This window comes from Gorilla gorilla, chromosome 18, assembly GCF_029281585.2.
Source record: "Gorilla gorilla gorilla isolate KB3781 chromosome 18, NHGRI_mGorGor1-v2.1_pri, whole genome shotgun sequence".
NCBI classification, from domain to species: domain Eukaryota; kingdom Metazoa; phylum Chordata; class Mammalia; order Primates; family Hominidae; genus Gorilla; species Gorilla gorilla.
In genome coordinates this window covers 99,276,976-99,301,461 of record NC_073242.2, presented here as the reverse complement: position 1 = coordinate 99,301,461, position 24,486 = coordinate 99,276,976, and the positions used below count along the sequence as shown (strand labels likewise).

The 24,486-nt window shown below is 41.3% G+C and overlaps 1 protein-coding gene across 2 annotated transcripts in view; it reads left to right on the top strand.

The window, feature by feature from the left end:
* LOC129527695 (serine/threonine-protein kinase SMG1-like) overlaps positions 1-24,486 on the top strand; it is a 60,647-nt gene that overhangs the window by 20,821 nt on the left and 15,340 nt on the right. For both annotated transcript variants that reach the window (XM_055366340.2, XM_063699697.1), the window contains 3 exons: positions 18,772-18,935; positions 19,520-19,675; positions 23,420-23,556. In XM_055366340.2, coding sequence (XP_055222315.1) covers positions 18,772-18,935; positions 19,520-19,675; positions 23,420-23,556 — 457 coding nt within the window. The remainder of the gene's footprint in view (positions 1-18,771; positions 18,936-19,519; positions 19,676-23,419; positions 23,557-24,486) is intronic.

The following is a 24,486-nucleotide window of genomic DNA, read 5'->3' as shown; positions in this document are numbered from 1 at the left end:
CTTTTGCTATCCCCTTCTTTCCTACTAAGTGCATCAATAAATAGCATCCACTCTATATTTGTGTATTTCCTCAAGTAAATACATGAAAATGAGATCCTGCAAGTTTGTGTTTTTATATTAAGTGTTAACTCCAGAGATTACAACACTGTTCTTGTAGGATGTGTTTTTGGGGAAAGCATTCCTCTTATGGCAGCCCTGTTAGCCTGAGGCAGGGCTTAAACAAACTGATTGAGCAGGCTCAAAAGGACAGTATCGTAATGGACTGGAGTGGCCAGTTCTTTTTACAGAAGAAAGAATACGGTAATTTGGCCACGCGCAGTGGCTCATACCTGTAATCTCAGCACTTTAGGAGGCCGAGGTGGGCAGATCATGAGGTCAAGGGATCAAGACCATCCTGGCCAACGTGGTGAAACCCCATCTCGACTAAAAAATATACACAAATTAGCTGGGCATGGTGGCACACGGCTGTAGTCCCAGCTATTCAGGAGGCTGAGGCAGGAGAATTGCTTGAACTTGGGAGGTGGAGGTTGCAGTGAGTGGAGATGATGCCATTGCACTCCAGCCTGGGCAACAAGAGGAAAAAAACCTCCGTCTCAGGAAAAAAAAAAAAAAAAAAAAAAGAATATGGTAATTTAAGATCCATCTTGAAAAATACCTTGCGCACATATTTAAAGTCTTTTTACACATTGATTTATCTTGAGTCTATTGTATCTGTCTACATTATTTAAGCAATGTAATCACTAAAAATTTAAGCACTGGGTTGAGCCTTCTGGCATCCCATTAGAATGCCTGGGGAAACACACTTCTTGCCAATTGCATGCCTGCTGATTGGGGAATGAAACGCAAATATTCCAGAATCAACAGATTTCTTTATTTTATTTTATTTGTCACCCAGGCTGGAGTGCAGTGGTGAGATCTTGGCTCACTGCAAACTCTGCCGCCCGGGTTCAAGTGATTCTCCTACCTCAGCCTTCTGAGTAGCTGGGATTACAGGCAACTGCCACCATGCCTGGCTAATTTTTGTAGTTTTTAGTAGAGATGGGGTTTCACCATCTTGGCCAGGCTGGTCTTGAACTCCTGACCTTAGGTGAGGAGGAAATCCCATTTTGTAAATCCCAAAGTGCTGGGATAACAGGTGTGAGCCACCATACCTGGCCTAGAATCAACAGATTTCTGAACATACCGAATTACTTCTTTCATATTAATTTTCAGACCTTTTCAAAAAAGGAATTGGATACCCTGTTGATATTCATATTATTATTTTGGTATTCATATAATATGTGTAGGACTTTATAGTTATTTAAAAACCTGTTATAGACTTTTTTGTTTATTATTTAAAACTTTTTTCAGAGGGACTTGTTGCTTTTTTTTTTTTTTTTTTTTTTGAGATGGAGTTTTGCTCTTGTTGCCCAGGCTGGAGTGCAAGGGCACGATCTAGGCTCACGCAACCTCTACCTCCTGGGTTCAAGTGATTCTCCTGCCTCGGCCTCCTGAGTAGCTGGGATTACGGGCATGTGCCACTCGCCTGGCTAATTTTTTGTATTTTTAGTAGAGACAGGGTTTCACCCTGTTAGCCAGGATGTTCTTCATCTCTGGACCTCAGGTGATCCCCCCTGCCTTGGCTTCCCAAAGTGCTGGGATTACAGGTGTAAGCCACCTCGCCCAGCCTCAGAGGGATTTCTGGTACCAGAATTATAGATTGTTTTTGTTACCGAACTTCCTAAGTTATGCTCATTCTTTGTTTATCAAGGGGAGACACTAGATTTTTTTTTATTACCCTTTTTATCATCATAGAGAACTTTAGTAGTCTACAAGAATATTATTAGAGGCTTAGCAGTGGCCTCACTGCACATACATGTATATGTCTTTGGGAACCTACAGGTTTTTAAGAAGTCGTTAAACTTAATATTTACTAGATATTTGTTTTTGGATGGCATCTAATATATTAATAGCCCAGAAAAGAGGCGCCACTAATGAATATGTCTTGGATTACATAGTGACATATATTAGCTTTCGTCCACATTTGATAACATTGCTATTATTTTCTTTTTTTTTTTTTTACTGAAGCTCTTTGAATTTAAAGTTTTCTCTCATTTAAATTTATTAATTGAAAACGTACGTTTACTCTGTTCCCTTCAGCATTTCAACCTGATGTTAAAAGATGTGTATGTGTGATATGTGTGTTTGAAATTTTAACTTTCATCTTGGAGTATTTAATAATTCTCTGAAGCAGTGCATGACTCTTGCTCTTCAGCCTCTTGAGGGTGTCCCTGGTTTATATTCCTGATGATACAAACCCTGGAATTTCTTGTCTGAAGTGTTAACACTTTATTTCCAGGTCCTAATTTGATTTGAATAGTGGAAGTTCAGATTCAGTGCATTAATGACAGATTCTATGTTGACTTCTTCAGATTTGCCAGACAGAAAAACCTACTTATGTGAGGAACTCATTAGGCTTTTTGACTATCCTGTTTGTATAATGAGACCCTTTTCTCATTAGATGAGTAAAAAGATCCAGAGATGATCACCAGTATCCCCCAGAATTCATATATATTTAATTGAAAAGAAAACAAATCCTGGGATTCTTTCCTAAAAAGGTTGATTACATTTCTTGCCTGTCTGTACGTTCTTTGTATAAACGTGAAGAAAAATAAAAATACAGGTTTTCCAGCACTGGGACTATGAAATTTGAGATTTAACATTTATTCATTAGTCAGATTTAAAGGAATCTACCTTAAGTCATAGTTTATATTGTTTTTGAAGGACCTGAGTAAGGATTCTATTAAAAATGATTAATTCTGTCATTATTTGAAATATTGATAGGATTTTAATATGTTCCTTTTTTGAAAATACTAAAATTATAAATTAACTTACACTTAATAGCAAATAGGTCGTAAGTATGTGGTAATCAATTTATTGACTAAAAATTTTGTAAAAGATGCCTTTTATTTAAAGTGGCCTATTGTATAGTTACTATAATGCTAGTGCTCTCTACATTTTCATTGTAATCTTACTGAGGAAGTAAAAATTAATCATTATTGTTCTCCCCACTCTAATATTAATTCAGAAATCATAATTGTACACATAGGGTACAACGTAATGTTTATATATGTGTGTGTAATGTAGTATGATTAAATCATGCTAATTAACATACTATCACCTTACTTTGCTTACTTATATTTTGTGGTGAGGCATTTGAAATTTACTCTTAATTGTTTGAAATACATTATTATTATTGCTATTGTTATCTCTGTCTTCTCTTTGCAAATAAATACATCATTATTTACTATGGCCACCCTGTTGTGCTAAGATTTCAAAAACTATTCTCCTATGTGAAATTTGTTCCCTTTTTCAAAAAAAAAAAAAAATCCACCCGCTGTCTTAGCATTGGTGAAGTTAAAAATAGAACCAGTGTGTTTTATATTCCTAAGTGTCTTTATTTTTAAGAATGTATTTTTTTTTTTTTTTTTTTGAGACGGCGTCTTGCTCTGTTGCCCAGGCTGGAGTGCAGTTGGCACCATCTTGCACCTCCCGGTACAATCTCCACCTCCCGGGTTCAAGCGATTCTCCTGCCTCAGCCTCCCATGTAGCTGGGATTACAGGTGCGTGCCAACACGCCTGGCTAATTTTTGTATTTTTGGTAGAGACGGGTTTCACCGTGTTGGCCAGGCTGGTCTCAAACTCCTGACCTCAGATGATACGTCCGCCTCAGCCTCCCAAAGTTCTGGGATTACGGATGTGAGCCACCATGCCCAGCTAGAATGTGTGTATTTTTAAAAGTTGATCCTTCGCAGATATTTATCTTAGGAGAGGCTGGTGTCATGAAAAAAGCTATGGACTAAGAATGGGAAGACAAAGATCTTTTGTATTGGCACTACCAGCTGTGTCCCTCTGAGGGGGTGATTTTTGCCTTTTGAAGACATTGGGAGGGTTAAAGTTCAGGAAATTATTTTTAAAACTGTTTCAGTGAATATTTAGAAAAATATTAGTGGAGATAGAATTAATTGCTCTGCAGTGGAGTGGCTCTCTTTCTACATTTTCTTTTTTTTCTTTTCTTTTTTTTTTTTTTTTTTTTTTTTTTTTTTTTTTTTTTGAGATGGAGTCTCGCTCTGTCCCCCAGGCTTGGAGGGCAATGGTGTGATCTCAGCTCACTGCAACCTCCGCCACCCGGGTTCAAGCGGTTATCCTGCCTCAGCCTCCTGAGTAGATGGGATTACAGGCATGTGCCACCACACCCGGGTAATTTTTTTTTTGTATTTTTAGTAGAGGTGGGGTTTCACCTTGTTGGCCAGGCTGGTCTTGAACTCCTGACCTTGTGATCCATTCACCTCTGTCTCCCAAAGTGCTGGGATTACAGGTCTGAGCCACCGTGCCTGCCCTCTTTCTACATTTTCTAGTGTACTCCCATTAGGCTGTAAACGTATTTCAAGTTGAACAATAAGAAATTTCAGCATAGCTGTGCATCGTCATTTTTTCTCCATATCTTGTATTCACACCTTAAGAATTTGTTACTAGTTGAAATGATAAGCCAGCAAACATAATCTAATCTTTGTGACTGTTTGCATAGATTGGAGGGCAAGTACAATGTAAGTGGAATGTATATAGAGAAACGATAGGTTAAAAGGTAGCTTATAGCTTGCTTACCTTTTACTACACAGTTGGAATTTAAGAACTGATTCTTATAAGAACACCAGTTGAACAATGAGTTGCTTTTTTCCCTCTGTTGTAGTGTGTATGGGTGTGTATATACATATTTTTATTTTAATTTTTTTTTTAATGGGAGGAGGGAGGATGCCAGAAACATTTAAAGGTTGTACTCTGCCAATGTGATAGTTTTAAGTACTTGAGGGGGTGGAGAAGAACCACACGCATCTTCTAAACAAAGATGGGAAATATCATATCATTATAAGAATGTATATACAGTATTAAGCAATTGCAAGATTTTGGGCCAGACATGGTGGTGCTTTGGGAGACCAAGGCAGGGAGGTGGGTGGATCACTTGAGCCCAGGAGTTGGAGACCAGCCTGGGTAACATAGTGAGACCTCGTTTCTACAAAAAATTAAAAAATTGGCTGGGCATGGTGGCTTACACCTGTAATCCCAGCGCTTTGGGAGGCCGAGGCTGTCAGATCACCGAGATCGGGAATTCGAGACCAGCCTGACCAACCTGGTGAAAGTCCGTCTCTACTAAAAATATAAAAATTAGTTGGGCATGGTGGTGCATGCCTGTAATCCCAGCTATTTGGGAGGCTGAGGCAGGAGGGTTGCTTGAACCCTGGAGGCAGAGGTTGCAGTGAGCCAAGATCACACCACTGCACTCCAGCCTGGGCGACAGAGCAAGACTCTGTCTCAAAAAAAAAAAATAAAAATAAAAAAATAAAGCTGTACATGGTGTCATGAGTTTCTAGTCCCACCTACTTGGGAGGCTGAGGTGGGAGGATTGCTTTAGCCCAGGAGGTCGAGGCTACTGTGAGCTATGATTGTGCCACTGTCTCAAAGAAAAAAAAAAAAGATTCTGGTACTATTTGAAATTGTAGTACTGTAAATCTATAATAAATGATTGCTGTCTCTTAAGGAACTTAGTATCTGGAAACATTGTTTCTTTTTTTCTTGTAAAAGGGAATTATAAAAGTTAGTTCTTTTAAATCACTTATGTCAATCTGATTAAAGTGTGTTTAGTATAAAATGTAACAGAAGAAAAAGATAGGGTTTGTATAGACTGTGGGTTTAAAGTGGCTTAAGTGATGATTTTGAAGTTTCCTAGGTGTCTTATACTTAAGGCTAAATACAAAGACCTCAGTAAATTTCTGGCTACTGCTGAGCATGGTGGGAGCATCGTTTCCTGTTCTTACTAGTATGTTTCAGCAGCTATCAAAAGCTGTCTTCATTTAATACATTTTCCTACAGTTAAAATAATAGTGTGATTATCTTGAAAGGCGTCTTCCTTTTTCAGTATTTGATTTGTGAGACCATATCTTCTGGAATTACTTGAGACCTCTAATTAAATTGACTTTTAAATTTTTTTATTTCATTTTCTTTTAGAGTTGGAGGTCTTGCTATGTTGTCTGGACTGGCCTAGGATGATGACGATTTTTTTCTTTAGAGACACAGTCTGACTGTGTTGCCCAGGCTGGTCTCAAACTCCTGGGCTCAAGTATCCTCCTGTTTCAGCCTCCTGAGTAGCTGGGATTACAGGTGTGAGCTACTGCAGCCAGCTTGGCCTAGGATTATTTTTATTTTTATTTTATTTTATTTTTTCCTTTTTTTGAGATGAAATTTCGCTCTTGTTGCCCAGGCTGGAGTGCAATGGCGCCATGTCGGCTCACCACAACCTCCGCCTCCCAGGTTCAAGTGATTCTCCTGCCTCACCCTCTGGAGTAGCTGGGATTACAGGCATGCACCACCACACCTGGCTAATTTTGTAGTTTTAGTAGAGACAGGGTTTCTCCATGTTGGTCAGGCTGATCTTGAACTCCTGGCCTCAAGCAATCCACCTGCCTTGGCCTCCTAAAGTGCTGGGATTACAGGTGTGAGCCACCGCGCCTGGCCAGGATTATTTTTAAAGAGAAGATTTAACATATGCAATTGTTAGAAAATCTTATAAACATGTTATTCCCTGGGAATGTGCTTCAACCTGTTGGCTAAAGGAACTTTATCAGAATAACTACAGTTATTATCTATTTTCAGGAGTTGAAAAAAATGGTTGCATACATTTCTTTTTTTTTTTTTTTTTTGAGGCAGAGTCTCGCTGTGTCACCCAGGTTGGAGTGCAGTGGCGCAATCTCAGCTCACTGCGTGCTCCACCTCCCGCGCTCACGCCATTCTCCTGCCTCAGCCTCCCGAGTAGCTGGGACTTCAGGCACCTGCCACCACGCCCGGCTAATTTTTTGTAGTTTTAGTAGAGACGGGGTTTCACTGTGTTAGCCAGGATGGTCTCGATCTCCTGATCTTGTGATCCTCCCGCCTTGGCCTCCCAAAGTGCTGGGATTACAGGTGTGAGCCACCGTGCCTGGCCCATTCATTTCTTATATTGGTAAACATCACTTCACCTTTACCTTGATTATAAAGTCCCAGTCTACTTTTGAGATTGTTTAGATTTCTGCAGTGTGTAACTCTTTTTTTTTTTTTTTTTTTTTTTTTTTTTTTGAGACAGAGTCTTGCTCTGTCACCTAGGCTGGTGTGCAGTGGTGCAATGTAACTCTTAGTGATTCTTAATCTTGGTTGGAATGGGCTATGTTTGGCCTTTTTTTTTTTTTTTTTTGGAGACTGAGTCTCACTCTGTTCTCCAGGCCGGAGTGCAGTGGCGAGCTCTCAGCTCACTGCAACCTCCGCCTCTGGGTAAGCGATTCTCCTGCCTCAGCCTCCCGAGTAGCTGGGATTACAGATGTGCACCACCACGCCTGCCTAATTTTTTTGTATTTTTAGTAGAGACTGGGTTTCACCATGTTGGCCAGGCTGATCTTGAACTCCTGAACTCAGGTAATCTGCCTGCCTCGGACTCCCAAACAGCTGGGATTACAGGTGTGATCAGCTGTGCCTGGCCTATGTTTGGCATTTAACTGGTGGGGGAGGGATGCATATCTTTGTACATTTTCAGCCTTTTTTGTCCTTCATCTGTTAAAGAGGTCATAGAGTAAGACATTTCCTTTCAATCTTGGCAGTTTCCCAGGCCAAATGATATGTTTCTAGGGTACTTCCAGGACTTAACTGACAAAAGGGGAAGATAAGCGATGCAATTGAGAGCTGAAGTAGGGTCTCTCTCTCTTTTTTTGTTTTTTTTTTTTTTTGAGTCTCGTTCTGTCATCCAGGTGGGAATGCAGTGGCGTGATCTCGGCTCACTACAACCTCCGGCTCACTACAACCTCCGTCTCCCGGGTTCAAATGATTCTCCTGCCTCAGCCTCCTGAGTAGCTGGGACTACAGGCGCCACACCACCAGGCCTGGCTAAGTTTTTGTGTATTTTTAGTAGAGACAGGGTTTCACCATGTTGGTCAGGCTGGTCTCGAACTCCTGACCTCATGATCCGCCCGCCTTGGCCTCCCAAAGTGCTGGGATTACAGGCCAGAGCCACTGTGCCTGGCGAAGCAGCGTCTCTTTTTAAGGTTGTAAGGTAGCTTGGGTTAGAAATAAAGGCAGAGAGCCACTCCATACCTGTAGTTCTAGCTACTGGGGAGGCTAAGACCAGAGGAATCTCTTGAGCCCAGGAGTTCAAGGCTGCAGTGAGCTGTAATCACACACTGCACTACAACGTGGGCAACATAGAGTGAGACCTAATTAAAAAATAAATAAAATAAATAAATAAATGCAAGGAGAAAGTCATGAACTTGGTGCATTTAGGTTTACAATTAGTTGGCATAAACAATTTTTTTTTTTGAGTTGGAGTTTCTCTCTTGTTGCCCAGGCTGGAGTGCAGTGGTGCAGTCTCGGCTCACTGAAACCTCTGCCTCCTGGGTTCAAGTGATTCTCCTGCCTCAGCCTCCCGAGTAGCTGGGATTACAGGTACCCGCCACCATGGCCAGCTAATTTTTGTATTTTTAATAGATGGGGTTTCGCCGTATATTGGCCAGGCTGATCTTGAACTCCTGACCTCAAGTGATCCGTCTGCCTCAGCCTCCCAAAGTGCTGGGATTACAGGCATGAGCCACTATGCCAGCCAAGAATTTTTTAAAAAGGAGTTTCATTCAGCCCACCTCATTCCTCTGCAGGGCACCTGTGTGCAGGGCAAAACTGCTCAACCCTACTCAGCAGCCCTGTGAAAGCTGCTGAAAGGATGATCAGATTGAGGCCTGAACTGTATCTTGGATTTAGCAGCCTGGAGGTCATAATGGATTTTGCCAAGAGTGATGGGGCAGAAATTGGACCAGTGTGTGTTAAGGAGCTACAAGAAGTGAAGAAATGGGAGAGGGGAATCTAGACAACTTTAGTTTGGCTGCAGCAAGTAAAGGCAGATTGTTTGATGGAGGGACATGTGGGATTGATGGAGTTTTTCCTTTTTATATGTTTTTGTATTTTTAAATGGGATACATTAGAAAGTGTTGCATGTTTATGGGGGGGGATTTAGTTCAGTGGGAAAAGTATTTGCAAAGTTACAGTAAGGTGGAAGTAGATGGAATCCTCAGTAAGGTCTAGAATCGGATGCAGGTATTTTATGGTATCTTTCCCACCCCACCCCGAGACGGAGTTTTGCTCTTATTATTGCCCAGGCTCTGGAGTGCAGTGGTGCAGTCTTGGCTCACTGCAACCTCCACCTCCCGGGTTCAAGCGATTCTCCTGCCTCAGTCTCCCGTGTAGCTGAGATTACAGGCGCACACCACCACGCCCAGCTAATTTTTGTATTTTTAGTAGAGATGAGGTTTCACCATTTTGGCCAGGCTGGTGTCCAACTCCTGACATCAAGTGATCCACCTGCCTTGGCCTCCCAAAGTGCAGGGATTACAGGCGTGAGCCACCGTGCCCAGCTGGTACCTTTTTTCTTGTTGGTGAAGTAGAATGTGTGTATGGGGAGGGGATGTGATAGGATATTTTGGAATTTGAAGAGAATGGGAATGTCTGGATAGTGCATGTATAGAATGGGAAGTAAACACTGGAGGACCTGGGAGTGTGGTGCTTATTGATGGATCGTTGGGTTTATCCAGGATTGGGGTTTTGCCAGATGGGTGTGATGAGAATCTTAAGAGTTAAGGGTATAGGCAAGAGTGTTGTTGAAATGATACACAATGAAATCTAAGCTGGTTAAAGAAGTGAAGAAGGGGCCGGGCACGTTGGCTCACGCCTGTAATTCCAACACTTTGGGAGGCCGAGGCGGGTGGATCCCTTGAGGTCAGGAGTTCGAGACCAGCCTGGCCAACATGGTGAAACCCCGTCTCTACTAAAAATACAAAAATTAGCCGGGTGTGGTAGCAGGGGCCTGTAATCTCAGCTACTTGGGAGGCTGAGGCAGGAGAATCGCTTGAACCTGGAGGTGGAGGTTGCAGTGAGCCAGTATTGCACCACTATACTCCAGCCTGGGCAACAAAGTCAGAGTCTGTCTCAAAAAAAAAAAAAAAAAAAATGAAGTGAAGAAGGAGGAGAATACTTGGATTGGGATAAAGTAGAAGGAGTCACTGGAATTAAAGTTAACTAAAAAACTCATAAACTTTAGAGTGGTATTGAGAAATTGTAAGGTGAACTGAAAAAGGCTCATGGGATTTTAGAGCCAAGAAGGCCTTGAGTGGCAGTTCCTACCTTAGTAGGAATAGCTTCAGTGGTGTGTTGCAGGTGGAACCCAGATTAAAGTGGGTTAAAAAGTAAATGAAGGCAAGGAAGATAAATTTTTCAACAGGTTTGTCTGTGAAGAGTCCAGGCTATTAGATTGATAGAGGGAGAAAGGCAGTTAAAGGGTTTTTTTGTTTTTTGGTTTTCTTGAGTCAGAGTCTCACACTGTTGCCCGGTCTGGAGTGCAGTGGCGCGACCTCGGCTCACTGCAACCTCCGCCTCCGGGGTTCAAGTAGTTCTCCTGCCTCAGCCTCCCAACTAGCTGGGATTACAGGCGCCCACCACCACACCCGGCTAATTTTTTGTATTTTTAGTAGAGACGGGGTTTCACTATGTTGCCCAGGCTGGTCTCAAACTCCTGACCTCATGATCTGCCTGCCTCACCCTCCCAAAGTGCTGGGATTACAGGCGTGAGCCACCGTGCCCGGCCTTATTTTCTTAATTTTAAAATTTATTTTATTATTATTATTATTATTATTATTATTATTATTATTATTATTATTTTTGAGATGGAGTCTCTCTGCCGCCCAGGCTGGAGCGCAATGGTGCAATCTCGGCTCACTGCAACCTCTGCCTCCCGGATTCGAGCGATTCTCCTGCCTCAGCCTCCTGAGTAGCTGGGATTGCAGGCGTCTGCCACCACGCCTGGCTGATATTTGTATTTTTAGTAGAGACGGAGTTTCACTACATTGGCCAGGCTGGTCTTGAACTCCTGACCTCATGATCCACCCACCTTGGCCTCCCAAAGTGCTGGGATTACCAGCGTGAGCCACCGCACCCGGCCTTTAGTTTTTTTTTTGAGACAGAGTCTCGCTCTGTCACCAGGCTGGAGTGTAGTGGCACGATCTCGGCTCACTGCAAGCTCTGCCTCCCGGGTTCAAATGATTCCCCTGCCTCAGCCTCCCAAGTAGATGGGACTACAGGTGCGTGCCACCACGCGCAGGTAATTTTATTTTTCTATTTTAGTAGAGACGGGGTTTCACCGTGTTGGCCAGGGTGGTCTCAATCTCCTGACCTTATGATCTGCCTGCCTTCGCCTCCCAAAGTGCTGGGATTACAGACGTGAGCCACCGTGCCCGGCCATTTTTTGTTTTTGTTTTTGTTTTTTTTAAAGTAAGACTTTGGAGAGTGCTCATATGTTGATGATGTGATAAGCAGTAGTAAAATGGGAGATTTTGCAACGTACAGAAGAAACAGGCCGGGTGCAGTGGCTCCAGCCTGTAATCCCAGCACTTTGGGGAGGCCAAGGTGGGTGGATCACAAGGTCAGGAGATCGAGACCATCCTGGCTAACATGGTGAAACCCCATCTCTACTAAAAATACAAAAAATTAGCCGGGCGTGGTGGTGGGCGCCTGTAGTCCCAGCTACTCGGGAGGCTGAGGCAGGAGAATGGCGTGAATCCGGGAGGCAGTGAGTCGAGATCACGCCACTGCACTTCAGCCTGGGCGACAGAGCGAGACTACATCTCAAAAAAAAAAAAAGACAAGACATACTTGGAAAATGGGGGGAATAGACAGATCCAGATGATTTCTATGGATAGGAGGTTTATTTGTTCCATTATGCGAAGATGATGGGAAGAAAAGCTGTATGTGCAGATGCAGGTGAATTTGTGGATATATTAGAAGGAAGATGACAGGCAGTGATGGAGCGTTGAAGAGCTCAAACATTAGACAGTACTGGGTCTGAGTTCTGACTCTGCCTTTTACAAGCTGTGCAACCTTAGGCCAGTTATGAAACCTTAGTTATCAAGTTATAACTAATAGGATTGTGTTGAACACGAAATGACATGATAAACATATGTAAACTGCTTGGATCAGTTGCCCACTAGCTCTTGTTAGGAGCTAAAATGTTAGCTCTTGCTGAGGGTGCTGTCAAATGGCTTCTATTTCTCATGGAGCAGAAATCTATAAGGTCATCCACTGGTAGTGGTGGGAGAAGGAAGAAGGTGCAGAAAGTTTTACAGATGTTTTGGAAAAGAAAGAAACCTGGTGAGGGAAATGTGGGCAGCATCAGAGGCCCACTTGAAGTCAGAGAAAAGGAGCATTGGGGCATGGAGGTGAGGGGGTACTTTCTTCAGCTTTTCTCTGAAGACAATTGTGCATGTGAAACAAGGGTTAAAATCAAATCTATTGCCCTCCTGGATTTATTGGCTTCGTTTGCTCTTTCTGGCTAATTTGATTGGAGTTCTGAAAATAGAGAATATTAGAGGTTCCTTGGAAGGTAAATAAGCAACACTGAAGTCAAATCTTTATCATGTTTGCTAGAAATGTTATTAAAAAACAAAATTTATGGCCGGGTGCAGTGGCTTATGCCTGTAATCCCAACCCTTTGGGAGGCTGAGGTGAGTGGATCACTTGAGCTCAGGAGTGCGAGACCAGCTTGGGCAACATTTTGGGAATGTTGTAGAGAATGGGACAAAAAAATACAAAAGTTGCTGGGCATGGTGGAGTAAGCCTGTGGTCTCAACTACTTGGGAGGCTGATGTGGGAGGTTTGCTTGAGCTCGGATTGCACCACTGCACTCTAGCCTGGGCGACAGTGTGAGACCCTTTTTCAAAACAAGCAACTTTTTTTGAGCTACAGTATATTTAATGGTTTTAAATATGAGTGCAGAGTTAGAGGGAGTCCAGTCCATAAGATGACCCTTGCTTCTAATACTAATTGCCAGTTTGGGGGTTCCCAAGACCACTCTCTTTTTTTTTTTTTTGAGACAGGGCCTCTCTCTGTCACCCAGGTGAGAGTGCAGTGGCATGATCACGGCTCACTGCGCCCTGAACTCCTCCCTCCCAGGTTCAGGCAGTCCTCCTACCTCAGCCACCTGAGTTGCTGGATCTATGGGCACACACCACCTCGCCTGGCTAGTTTTTCTATATTTTTTAGAGACAGTTTCACCATATTGCCAGGCTGGTCTCAAACTCCTGAGCTCAAGTGATCCGCCTGCCTGGGCCTCCCGAAGTGCTGGGATTACAGGCTTGAGTCACTGTGCCTGCCCAAGACCACTCTTAGGTTGGATGATTTGCCAGGAGGACTCACTAGAACTCATTGAAAGCTCTCATACCCGTGGTTAGAGTTTATTGCAGTTTAGGGATTCAGATTAGAACGAGCCAGGGGTAGAGGTGCATAGGGCAGAGTTCGGGGAAGTTCCAAATGTTGGAGTTTCGAATTGTCCTGTCCCTGTTGAGTTGTGAAAAATGACACCGTCCTGGTGGCACTGGTGTGCGACCATACTCATGGATTATTGCCAACCAGGGAAGCTCACTCTATTTTTTATGTCCAACGTTTTTACTGGGGTTCCATGGTTGCATGCCCATGGGCTAACGTTAGTCTCCAGCCCCACTGGAGGCCAAGCTGATCCATGTGACTCAAAGCCCCCACCATAAGCCACATTATTAGACTCTGCTGTGGCCTAAAGCCCCCAGATGAACAAGGACACTTTCCCCCACCGCCGCCCCCCCCCCTTTTTTTGGAGATAGTCTTGCTCTGTTGCCCAGGCTGGAGTGCAGTGGCATGATCTCAGCTCACTGAAACCTCAGCCTCCTGAGTAGCTGGGATTATTACAGGTGCCCGTCACCATGCCTGGCTAATTTTTGTATTTTTAGTAGAGACAGGTTTCACCATGCTGGCCAGGCTGGTCTCAAAATCCTGACCTCAAGCGATCTGCCCGCCTTGGCCTCCCAAAGTGCTGGGATTACAGGTGTGAGCCACTGCTCCTGGCCAGGACCCTCTTATTAGGTATGACATTTCAGGAGTTTAGAGATTACCTTCCAGAATTCACAGGTAAAAGCCAGACCTCTCCTTGGTGAAGATAGAATTCTTTACAATTTTACAATAGTTAAGTATATCTTATCAGTCTATATTGGCTGTTTAGTTGACAGACAGTTAAAAATTGGTGACGGTCCAGATGTGGTCACTCATGCTTCTAATCCTAGCATTTTGGGAGGCTGAGGTGGGAGGATTGCTTGAGTCCAGGAATTTGAGAGCAGCCTGAGCAACATAATCAGACACCTGTCTCCAAAAAACATAAAAATAAAAAATCAGCTAAATGGAGTGGCATGCACCTGTGGTCCCAGCTGTTTGAGAGGCTGAACCCATGAGGTCGAGGCTGCACCCATGAGGTCGAGGCTGCAGTGAGCTATGGTCATGCCAGTGCACTCCAGCCTGGGTGACAGAGTGAGACCCTGTCTCAAAAAAGGAAACAAATCACCCATAAATGGATAATGAAGATTTGGTTATTATAGACACTTAATACTTAGGTAGCTAAGCTAGTTTTACCAATAAATTATATTAATTTAATATTTCAGTATTGCAAAACTGATGCATACTCATTTACAGTTTTGACATGGAATGGTTCTGTTTTATTAAATTTGAACTTAAAGTTCTCTGCAAGAAGAGACTTGTATAATAAATTCCCTGAGCCTCTCAGATTAATATTTTAGCCATAGACTCATATTTAGAGCAGTGTTGCTAATGTAATGATACAAGGCCCAGGGTTATTCATAGTTTCACCCTTTCTCTTATTCCTCATTAAAGCATGTTTGAATCCAGGTAAGAGGCATTACAGGGGAAAACCTTGAATTTATTTTTGAAGGGTAAATCATTTCCAAGTGGTATTAACCATTAGTATGGAAAGCAACATATCCTATAACAGCTCTGTGACAGTGAGACTATCTTTGCTGCTTTAGAGAATAAGTACATTCCTACTTCATTGGCTTTAGTGCAAATCTCATTTCCTGGTTTATATCCATTGCAAATTAGATCTCACCATGAGAGCAAAATCCCTTAATAAACCTAGGTAAAAGCAATTTGAAGTAATATGATGCTTACTCCAGTGACACCACTAGGTGTGGTGTTTGCATCAAGTCATTTTGGGGTGCTTTATGGAAATGCTTCCTAGTAGGGAAGTCCCTGACTTCACATTTTCCAGAGATGACGCTCTCTCTTTTTCTCTAATACTTACAAGAATGGACTGCAAGGCTACATTTAGTCAGGCGATACCATCCCCAGCACATGGTGGATTGTTGGTGTGAGGTCTAAGGATTCCGGTCATTTGAAACGAATGGCCTCCTAGATTTGTGGCATTTTTCTGTGTATTGAGAATAGGTAACTAAAATAAGTGGTAACTATATTTGCATGTGATTTGTATGTTATAGTTAACATTTAAATTCTCTTATGTACTAAAATTTTTTTGGTTGCCACATTAAGCCTCTTTATCCTGTAAGGCACAGAGTGTCTTTCCACCTCAATTTTTGCTTTAATGTATGAACCCTAATGGGACCATAGTTCAACTAAAGGCACCTAACTCATGAATGATATTTGCTCCATGTTTGAACAACAAATGTTTTAACCCACTGTCTTCACTAATATTGTAACTACTGTCTTACAGATTGACTTGATGCAAAACATCACAAAGGCTCCATATTATACAGTATGCGATTTTTGAGGTATGAGCTTTAGAAACTTACCTCTCATGTGGCATGTACATCAGGCTTTAACTTCAGTTTGATCGTTTTGGGGAAATTTATGCATTTCTTTTTTTTTCTCTCCATGATATTTTTAGAATATTAAAGGGGCTGTAGAGGTATTTTTGGATCCTTGCTAGGATTCTTAGACTTAACAGATAGATTTTCTTTTTTCACTAAATTGAGACACTAATTCTGGCAGATGATATCCCTTTCAGCTCTTCTAACTAGCTAGCCTAGCATTTATGCCTGCTTCTTGAAGTTCAAATCTGCAGTTTCTATTGTGTGGCTTTGATTGCCTCATTTGAAGTGCTCATTTCCGTTCTTTAACAGTTCTCTATTTATTGGACTGGGATGATCTTGTTGGTGCTAACAGCCTGACATTGACATTTTTTGAAACCTAAGCAGTCAAGATTGTATAAAAATAGAAATTTCGTATAAATGCTAAACCATTTTGTGCTTTTAGGTTCAGAATGCTTACAACCTGAGTTCTGGTTGGGGATGCTTTGATCAATTTGTATTAAAATAATTTGGCAACTAGGGAGTTTTCAGGTATTTCTGAGATGGTGGCTCTATTCCAGTTTTTTTTTGTTATATTTCTGAAAACACAGATTTTTTTTGGGAAAAAAAATCTCAGTGTTCATAACTTAGGGGATTTAGAAACCTTATTTCTAACCAATGGGGAAGCTGCTCCTGGTTTTACAGTTGGGGAAGCTGCTCCTGGTTTTACAGTTTAGTTTGAAATCAGATGCTTCCTAGTTGGAAACACATTGTTGGTAGCAACAGATTACCTGCTTTCTTCAGTGAAGTATTTAAGTTGCTCTATATTGACTGTAAAAACTTGTTTTGATTATATTCATATACTCATGAACTGTTTGTACATTGTCTTTTAGACTGGAAACTTTGAGTTTATTTTGTATTATGGTCATAAGAACTTTTAACATACCCTGCAAACCAAGTGTTTCTTTTATATTATAATTCATTATCTTATTTTAGCCTCACAATAACCTTACATGTTAGATAGGTGTCATCCTCATTTTATGCAAGAGACAACCAAGGCTTGGAGATCAAGTAATTTGTGCAAAGGCACACATACTTTTCAGTGCTGGAGCTGGGATTTGAGCCCAGATCTTTTTTTAACTTGTATTCTCTGCTGCCTTATGGTACTACTGTGTCACCAGAAAATGATACAAACATTTAACTCTTAATAGTAAAGGTAGTGTAGGAGATAAGTAAACATGATGAAAACAGGAAGTGAAGATATGTTTAAATATTGGCAGACTTCAGTTATCTTTGTGTTTCTGAATTAGTCAAGTGCTTATTTTATTCGCTCATCTAATAAGAGCTTACTGTGGCATACATATAAAGTTCAAACCCTGTCAGAAAAGATTATAAGCTCTCTTACGTTTCAGTCTCCTTTCAGAAAGTAATGATATGCTATGATTTATATAGACGCATGTTAAATGTGCTATTTTTAGGTACCTAAGGAATGTCTTTTCATTAGTTTAAAAAAGTTATGGTCCATTGAGTTAATATTTTAATGCTTATAGACTTAGTATACTCAGAAAATATTCTCATACATTTTTTTTGAAATTCCATAGATTTTATTTTCCCTTATGTTTGAAGTACTTAGCTTTATGAATAAATGAACTCTGAATATTAGAAGATACTCCTTATGGAGCCTTAGTCATTTTAGTATGCTAGGTTTTGAATTTCATGAAGTTTCAGATTGAGATCCTTTATAAGTAATGACTTGTACCAGTTAGATATCCAAGTTTAATTGGACCTATTGTCTGCATTCTGTATTAACAGTGATTGCAGTAAGTGCAGATCAAGGTGTCCAACTGATTGAGCTCATGCAAAGTTTTATGTTTAGTATTTTTGGGAGCAAGGAAAGACTAATAAACTCTAAACGAAATATATACAGTATACAAACACTGCTGTCACTTTTACACCATAGAGGGAGGGGCAAAGCGTAGAGGAATAGGTTAGTTTCTGGCCTTGCCAGTGTCCTAAACTTTTCTAAAAGATTCAGGTTCTAAAAGGTTGAGAAAGCATTTTTAGTAATATCATAGAAGTGATTTTCTTTTTCTTTTTTTTTTTTTTTTTCCTCAAAGTTGTTCCTCTCAGGAGAAAATCAGTAGGGGAAGAACTTACTTGGATTTTTCATATGCTATAACAGATTATTTTGTTGTCTTCTTTCTTGATAGTTGATGATTGATGGCTGAAAGAGTAACACTCATGAGAAGTCTTGTAACTCAGCTCTGTTTTACTTATGAGGCAGTTGAGGCATAGAGCAGATACTTAGATGAGGACACACTTTTACCCTTGGCTGTACCCTACTTGTTTACTAATAAGCATCAGGTATTATTCTAAACAGTACCTGAATTTTAAATAGATTACGAACTACAACTTTCCGATATAACTTTATTGCATTTCTGATACCTTTTATTTTCTTAAAATGTCTTCTTTTTTACTTTTTAAAATTTTGATTGCTACTCTTTACAATTAAGGCATCTTCAATGGGGTCTTCAATACTACAGTACCTAATCAGTACTTAGAAAATAACTTGGTAAGACATTGCCCGTCCCTGACATGCTGCCAGTGTTTTTTATTTTTATGACAGGAAAGGCTGAAATGTTTTGACTGATTAACCCTCTCCATGGGGGAGAATTTAGAAAGAATTATTCTTATTATCAAGTCATGTGAGGAGAACACTGGACCAGAGTAACCAATTGTCCTGTTTTGCCTGGGACAGGAGACTTTCAATGCTAAAACCAGCAAAGTCACCCTAATCCCAGTAGTTATTCATATTTCTGAATGGGTCTTTAGAACAGTAGAAGAGACTGAAAAGTTGGCATTTCATCCATTGAGAATCTCTTCCCAGTGAAAGACTTCTTATTAGACGGCTGAGTGCTTACATATAATATATAGTACATATTACACTAAATACAACAGTAATGGTTAAATGTAAAATTTGGGAGAAGAGAGGCTTGTTTAAAGAAAGATTTATTTATGTTATTTAAAGTTCTAATCTTAAACTTTTCTCTTTTCATAGAACTGATAGTGCATCAGCCGACCCAGGTAATTTAAAATATTCTTCATCCAGAGATAGAGGTGGTTCTTCCTCTTACGGACTGCAACCTTCAAATTCAGCTGTGGTGTCTTGGCAAAGGCACGATGATACCAGAGTCCACGCTGACATACAGAATGACGAAAAGGGTATATATATTTTCTTATTGCTACAAGCATGTTTTTTGAACCTACCTATCCCACCTTCCTGCCTTTTTACACCCCCAACTTTCTCGCTTTCTTCTAATATATTTAAAATATGAATAACAAATGCAGTGTTATTTCTGAAAACTTCATAGGACGTTTATCCACTTTATTATTTTTAAAATTTAAAATTTTTCCATACATAATTCATCAATGCAGTTTTCTTACAAAAAAGATACAATACTATTTTTGTTTTTATTTTCAAAAATATTTAGCTAAGGTTGAAGTTCCTCTTGGCTACTGTCTCTCAACTTCAAGAAAGTTTTAAAACAAGGTGCAAAATTTGATTTAATTTAGTTTTCATTTCTTTGCTTATTTTCCAATGAAGGGATCAAAATAAAATTAATTTAACTTCAAAGGTGTATTAAAAGAAATCAGAATGATTTTCAAGGCAGACAGTACCGGAAAAAGGTAGGAGAAGCAAAGGCTGGTTGAGCTGCAGATTGAGTAATAAGATCCTGAGCTATCAGGAAATTGACTGAATGAAACGAACAGTCATATTTAAATGACGTACACATGGCTGTTTGTAGGTGGCTACAGTGTCAATGGAGGATCTGGGGAAAATACTTATGGTCGGAAGTCGTTGGGGCAAGAGCTGAGGGTTAACAATGTGACCAGCCGTGAGTTCACCAGTGTTCAGCATGGCAGTTGTGCTTTAGCCACCAAAGACATGAGAAAATCACAGGGTAAGGCTGGGAAAACGGGGACCAATCACATACACCTTCCAAAGACTTGTATCTCCTCTTATTCTGGATGCCTCTTACTAATGCCTTGCAAAAGCATAAGTTGATTAGTCTACTGTGCAGGTAAAAATTGTTTACATACTTTTCCTGTGGATTGTTAATTTCCCACTAGAAAGGCTATAGTACATTTTAAAAGAGAATTCTCTTAAAACAAGATTAGAAGACTGGGTAAGTAAGATCTTACAGGAAAGGTTTACCCAATTATCGTGGATATTGAATGTATAGTGCATAGTAGGCTCTTACTACAGCAAGTCCTTGAACTCTTGGGCCTGTGGAGGATATAGATATATATATAGAGGGGGTACTTTTCTGTCTTTTTTTTTTTTTTTTTCCTCTTTTAAGTTCAGGGTACATGTGCAGGATGTACAGGTTTGTCATGTAGGTAAACGTGTGCCATGGTAGTTTGCTGCACAGATCATCCCATCATCTAGGTATTAAACCCAGTATCCATTAAGCTATTCTTGCTGATGCTCTCCTTCCCCCCGCCCCCTAGAGTGGGTACTTTTCTGGTTTTTTTGTTGTTGTTGTTTTCAATATATTTTTTTGAGACAGAGTCTTGCTCTGTCACCCAGGCTGGAGTGCAGTGCCGCAATCTCTGCTCACTGCAACCTCCGCCTCCCAGGTTCAAGTGATTCTCGTGCCTCAGCCTCGCAAGTAGCTGGGATTACAGGTGCATGCCACCACACCCAGCTGATTTTTGCATTTTTAGTGGAGACAGGGTTTCACCATGTTGGCCAGGCTGGTCTCGAACTCCTGACCTCAAGTGATCACACGTGCTCATTACAGGCGTGAGCCACCAGGCCCTGCCTAGAGTGGGCACTTTTCTAAAGTTAAATACACTGATAGCATTTCTGCCTTATGATGTAGCCTCACCGTATAGGTGAGTGCCTTGGAAGTTCAGAGGATTGGCCGGGTGCAGCGGCTCACGCCTGTAATCCCAGCACTTTGGGAGGCCGAGACCGGCAGATCACGAGGTCAGGAGATCGAGACCATCCTGGCTAACACGGTGAAACCCTGTCTCTACTGAAAATACAAAAAATTAGCTGGGCACGGTGGCGGGCGCCTGTAGTCCCAGCTACTCGGGAGGCTGAGGCAGGAGAATGGTGTGAACCTGGGAGGCAGAGCTTGCAGTGAGCTGAGTGCGCCACTGCACTCCAGCCTGGGCGACAGAGCGAGACTCCGTCTCAAAAAAACAACAACAAAAAAGAAAGTTCAGAGGATTAGAGGTAATGATAATTTTTTTCCTTAAAGAGAAATTTATCGGTAAAGCTGAGTTACGGCCTTTGTCAGATGTAATTACTTTTTGGACATTTAGTTTTTGACTTTTTTTTTTTTTTATACTGTGTGTGTGCTTCGTGTATCTTGGTGAAAATCTTTGTGCCTGTAGCTTTTATTGTTGGTATATAACTTTTAAAAAACTGATTTCTTTTTATGTTTTCACAAGTGGAGTGAATTCAAAGGCTGTGTATGCTGTTTGTTAAAATAGAGTGTTTGAAGCCTTAGACTTATGATATTATAGAAGCTAAACAGTGACTCTAAAGTAGTTCAGTAAAGAATTCCTCTTCTTCAAAGGCTCAGGGTCATGTAGTTTGCTAGTGACAGAATTGTAAGTAGAGCCTAATTTCCCAGCTGGTAACTTGATGACATTTTTGGTATCTGTCCTTATTGAAATACTCTATGGGCTAGGGATTTGTAAAAATCCTATTCTTCTCTCAGACATTGTAGTTTCTTTTTTTTTTTTTTTTTTAACTTAAATTCAGGATACAAGTGCAGATTTGTTACACTGGTAAACTTGTGTCATGAGGGTTTGTAGTATAGATTATTTTATCACCCAGGTATTAAGCCTGGTACCCATTGTTTGTTTCTCTTGATCCTCTCCCTCGTCCCACCCCCCACCCTCCAAAAGGATCCAGTGTGTGTTGTTCCCCTTGTAGTTATTTATTTATTTATTTATGAGATGGAGTATCTCCCTGTCACCCAGGCTGGAGTGCAATGGCGCGATCTCAGGTCACTGCAGCCTCCACCTCCCAGATTAAAGTGATTCTCCTGCCTCAGCCTCCCGAGTAGCTGGGATTACAGGAGCGTGCCACTACGCCCGGCTAATTTTTTGTATCTTTAGTAGAGACGAGGTTCCACCATGTTGGCCAGGCAGGTCTCAAACTCCTGACCCCGTGATCTGCCCTCCTCGGCCTCCCAAAGTGCTGGGATTACAGGTGTGAGCCACCATGCTCAGCCTTCTGGTTTCTTTTATTATCAATTTTTTCTCATACCTTAGAAATGAAACTGTCAGACCCTTTGTGATTTGTTGTTTACGTATGTATTGGCTAATTATGGTAAATAGCACAGTTGAAAATGTTTTGCAAAAATTGAGTTTTTTGTTTTGTTTTTTGAGACAGTCTCGCTCTGTCACCCAGGCTGGAATGCGCTAGTGTGATTTCACTGCAACCTTTGCTTCCCAGGCTAAAGCGATCCTCCCACCTCAGCCTCCTGAGTAGCTGGGATTACAGGCATGTGCCACTGTGCCCAGCTAATGTTTGTATTTTTCATAGAGATGGGGTTGTACCATGTTGCCAAGGCTGGTCTCGAACTCCTGGGCTGAAGTGATCTGCCTGCCTTGGCCTTCCAAAGTGCTGGGTAATTACAGGCAAGAGCCACCTCGCCCAGCAAAAATCTAGTTTTTAAAGGCATCGTTAATATACTAATAATATTCACTACTGTTTGCTTGTTCTTGTGATTAAAAAATAAGGGGAGAAAAGTTGTGGTTTGCTACCTTTCTAGTGGAGGCATGCCTTGCATGTGGTAGATGATAATTAGACATTTGTTGAACTAAATGTGTGATTATGGCTCCCCAAAACTTCATCCCAGGGAAATGATGATAATGTGAATAAGAGGCTTTCCTCCAGTGGGATACCTAGATGATAAGTAGAAGCCTATGTCCTGTTTTTACTCGATTGAGACTTTATCCATACCCCTTGGAAGTTGTTTAATTTACCTACACCCAGGCTCTTTACCGTAAGCATGTTGAAAACAGTTTGGAATGGACCCAAAGAAAGTTGTTACTAAGGCCTTTCTTTTTTCTCTCCCAGCCAGTCCTCTGGAATGAGGTGTTCAGTTGGCCTAGGGTTATTCATTTCTCGTTTCCTTCGGCAAATATTTTTTTGAGGGTCTGTTATGTGCCAGGCACTCTGCTGGGATTTGGAATATAGAGTTGAACAAAAGAGCGATAGGACCTATATTCCCTGAGCTTTTATTGACCAGTGGACTGTGACTTTTGATGTAATTTTATTTTTGAGAGAGGGTCTTGCTCTGTCACCCAGGCTGGAGTGCAATGGGGTGATCTCGGCTCACTGCAACCTCCGCCTCACGGGCTCCAGTGATTCTCCTGCCTCAGCCTCCCGAGTAGCTGGGACTACAGGTGCACACCACCTTGGCTGGCTAGTTTATGTAATTTTTTGTGTGTCTGTGGAGACAGGGTTTCACCATGTTGCCCAGGCTGGTCTCAAACTCCTGAACTCATGTGATCTACCCGCCTTCCAAAGTACTGGGATTACAGGCATGAGCCACCATAATAATTTAATTATTATTTAAATAATTTTTAATTTTAAAAATTTAAAAATTATTTTAAAATTTAAAAATTCCTTTGCTTATTTATACTCACTGGACAACAAAATGTTTATATATTCACAGAGAGATCGATGTCTTATTGTGATGAGTCTCGACTGTCAAATCTTCTTCGGAGGATCACCCGGGAAAACGACCGAGACCGGAGACTGGCTACTGTAAAGCAGTTGAAAGAATTTATTCAGCAACCAGAAAATAAGCTGGTAAGTATAGTATGTTTGGAAATATGAGGATTTTTGTGTTTCCATAATAAACTAGGTAATGCTACCTTGAGTAGTTTAAGAATGGGGAAAGTCTGTATTATGATGATCAAGAACTTAATGCTCTCTAATGTGTAATTTCTTTTTCTTCTTAAAGACAAGATCTTGCTCTGTCGCCCAGGCTGGAGTGCAGTGGCACAATCATAGCTCACTGCAGTCTCAAACTCCTGGATTCAAACTATCCTCCCGCTGTGGCCTCCTGAGTAGCTGGGACTTCAGGCATGTGCCACTACACCTGGCTGAGGGGGAAGAATCACTTGAGCCCAGGAATTCAGGGTTGTAGTGAGATATGATCACACCTCTGCATGTCAACCTGGGTGACAGAGGGAGTCCTTGTCTCTTAAAACAACAACAGAAATGTAACAAAGTATAGGAAGGGTTAAATTTTTTTCTTCACTTTCTTTACACCAATTAAGAACTTGATATGGGCCAGGTGTGGTGGCTCATGCATGTAATCCCAGCATTTTGGGAGGCCAAGGTGGGCGGATCACCTGAGTTCAGGAGTTCCATACCAGCCTGCCCAACATAGTGAAGCCCCATCTCTACTAAAAATACAAAATTAGCTGGGCGTGGTGGCACATGACCGTAATTCCAGCTACATGGGAGGCTGTGGCAGGAGAATCGCTTGAACCCAGGAGACGGAGGTTGCAGTGAGCTGAGATCACGCCATTGCACTCCAGCCTGGGCGAAAAGAGTGAAACTCCATCTTAAAAAAAAAAAAAGAACTTGACAATGAGCAGGAGAAAATTAATGAAAATGGTCTAGTGAGGCAGATGACACTTGGATCAAAGCAAGTTTCTCCTCCTTCCAAATTTTATTATGAGTAGTTTCAAATATATAGCAAGTTGAAAGAATTTGACATTGAATCTGTTA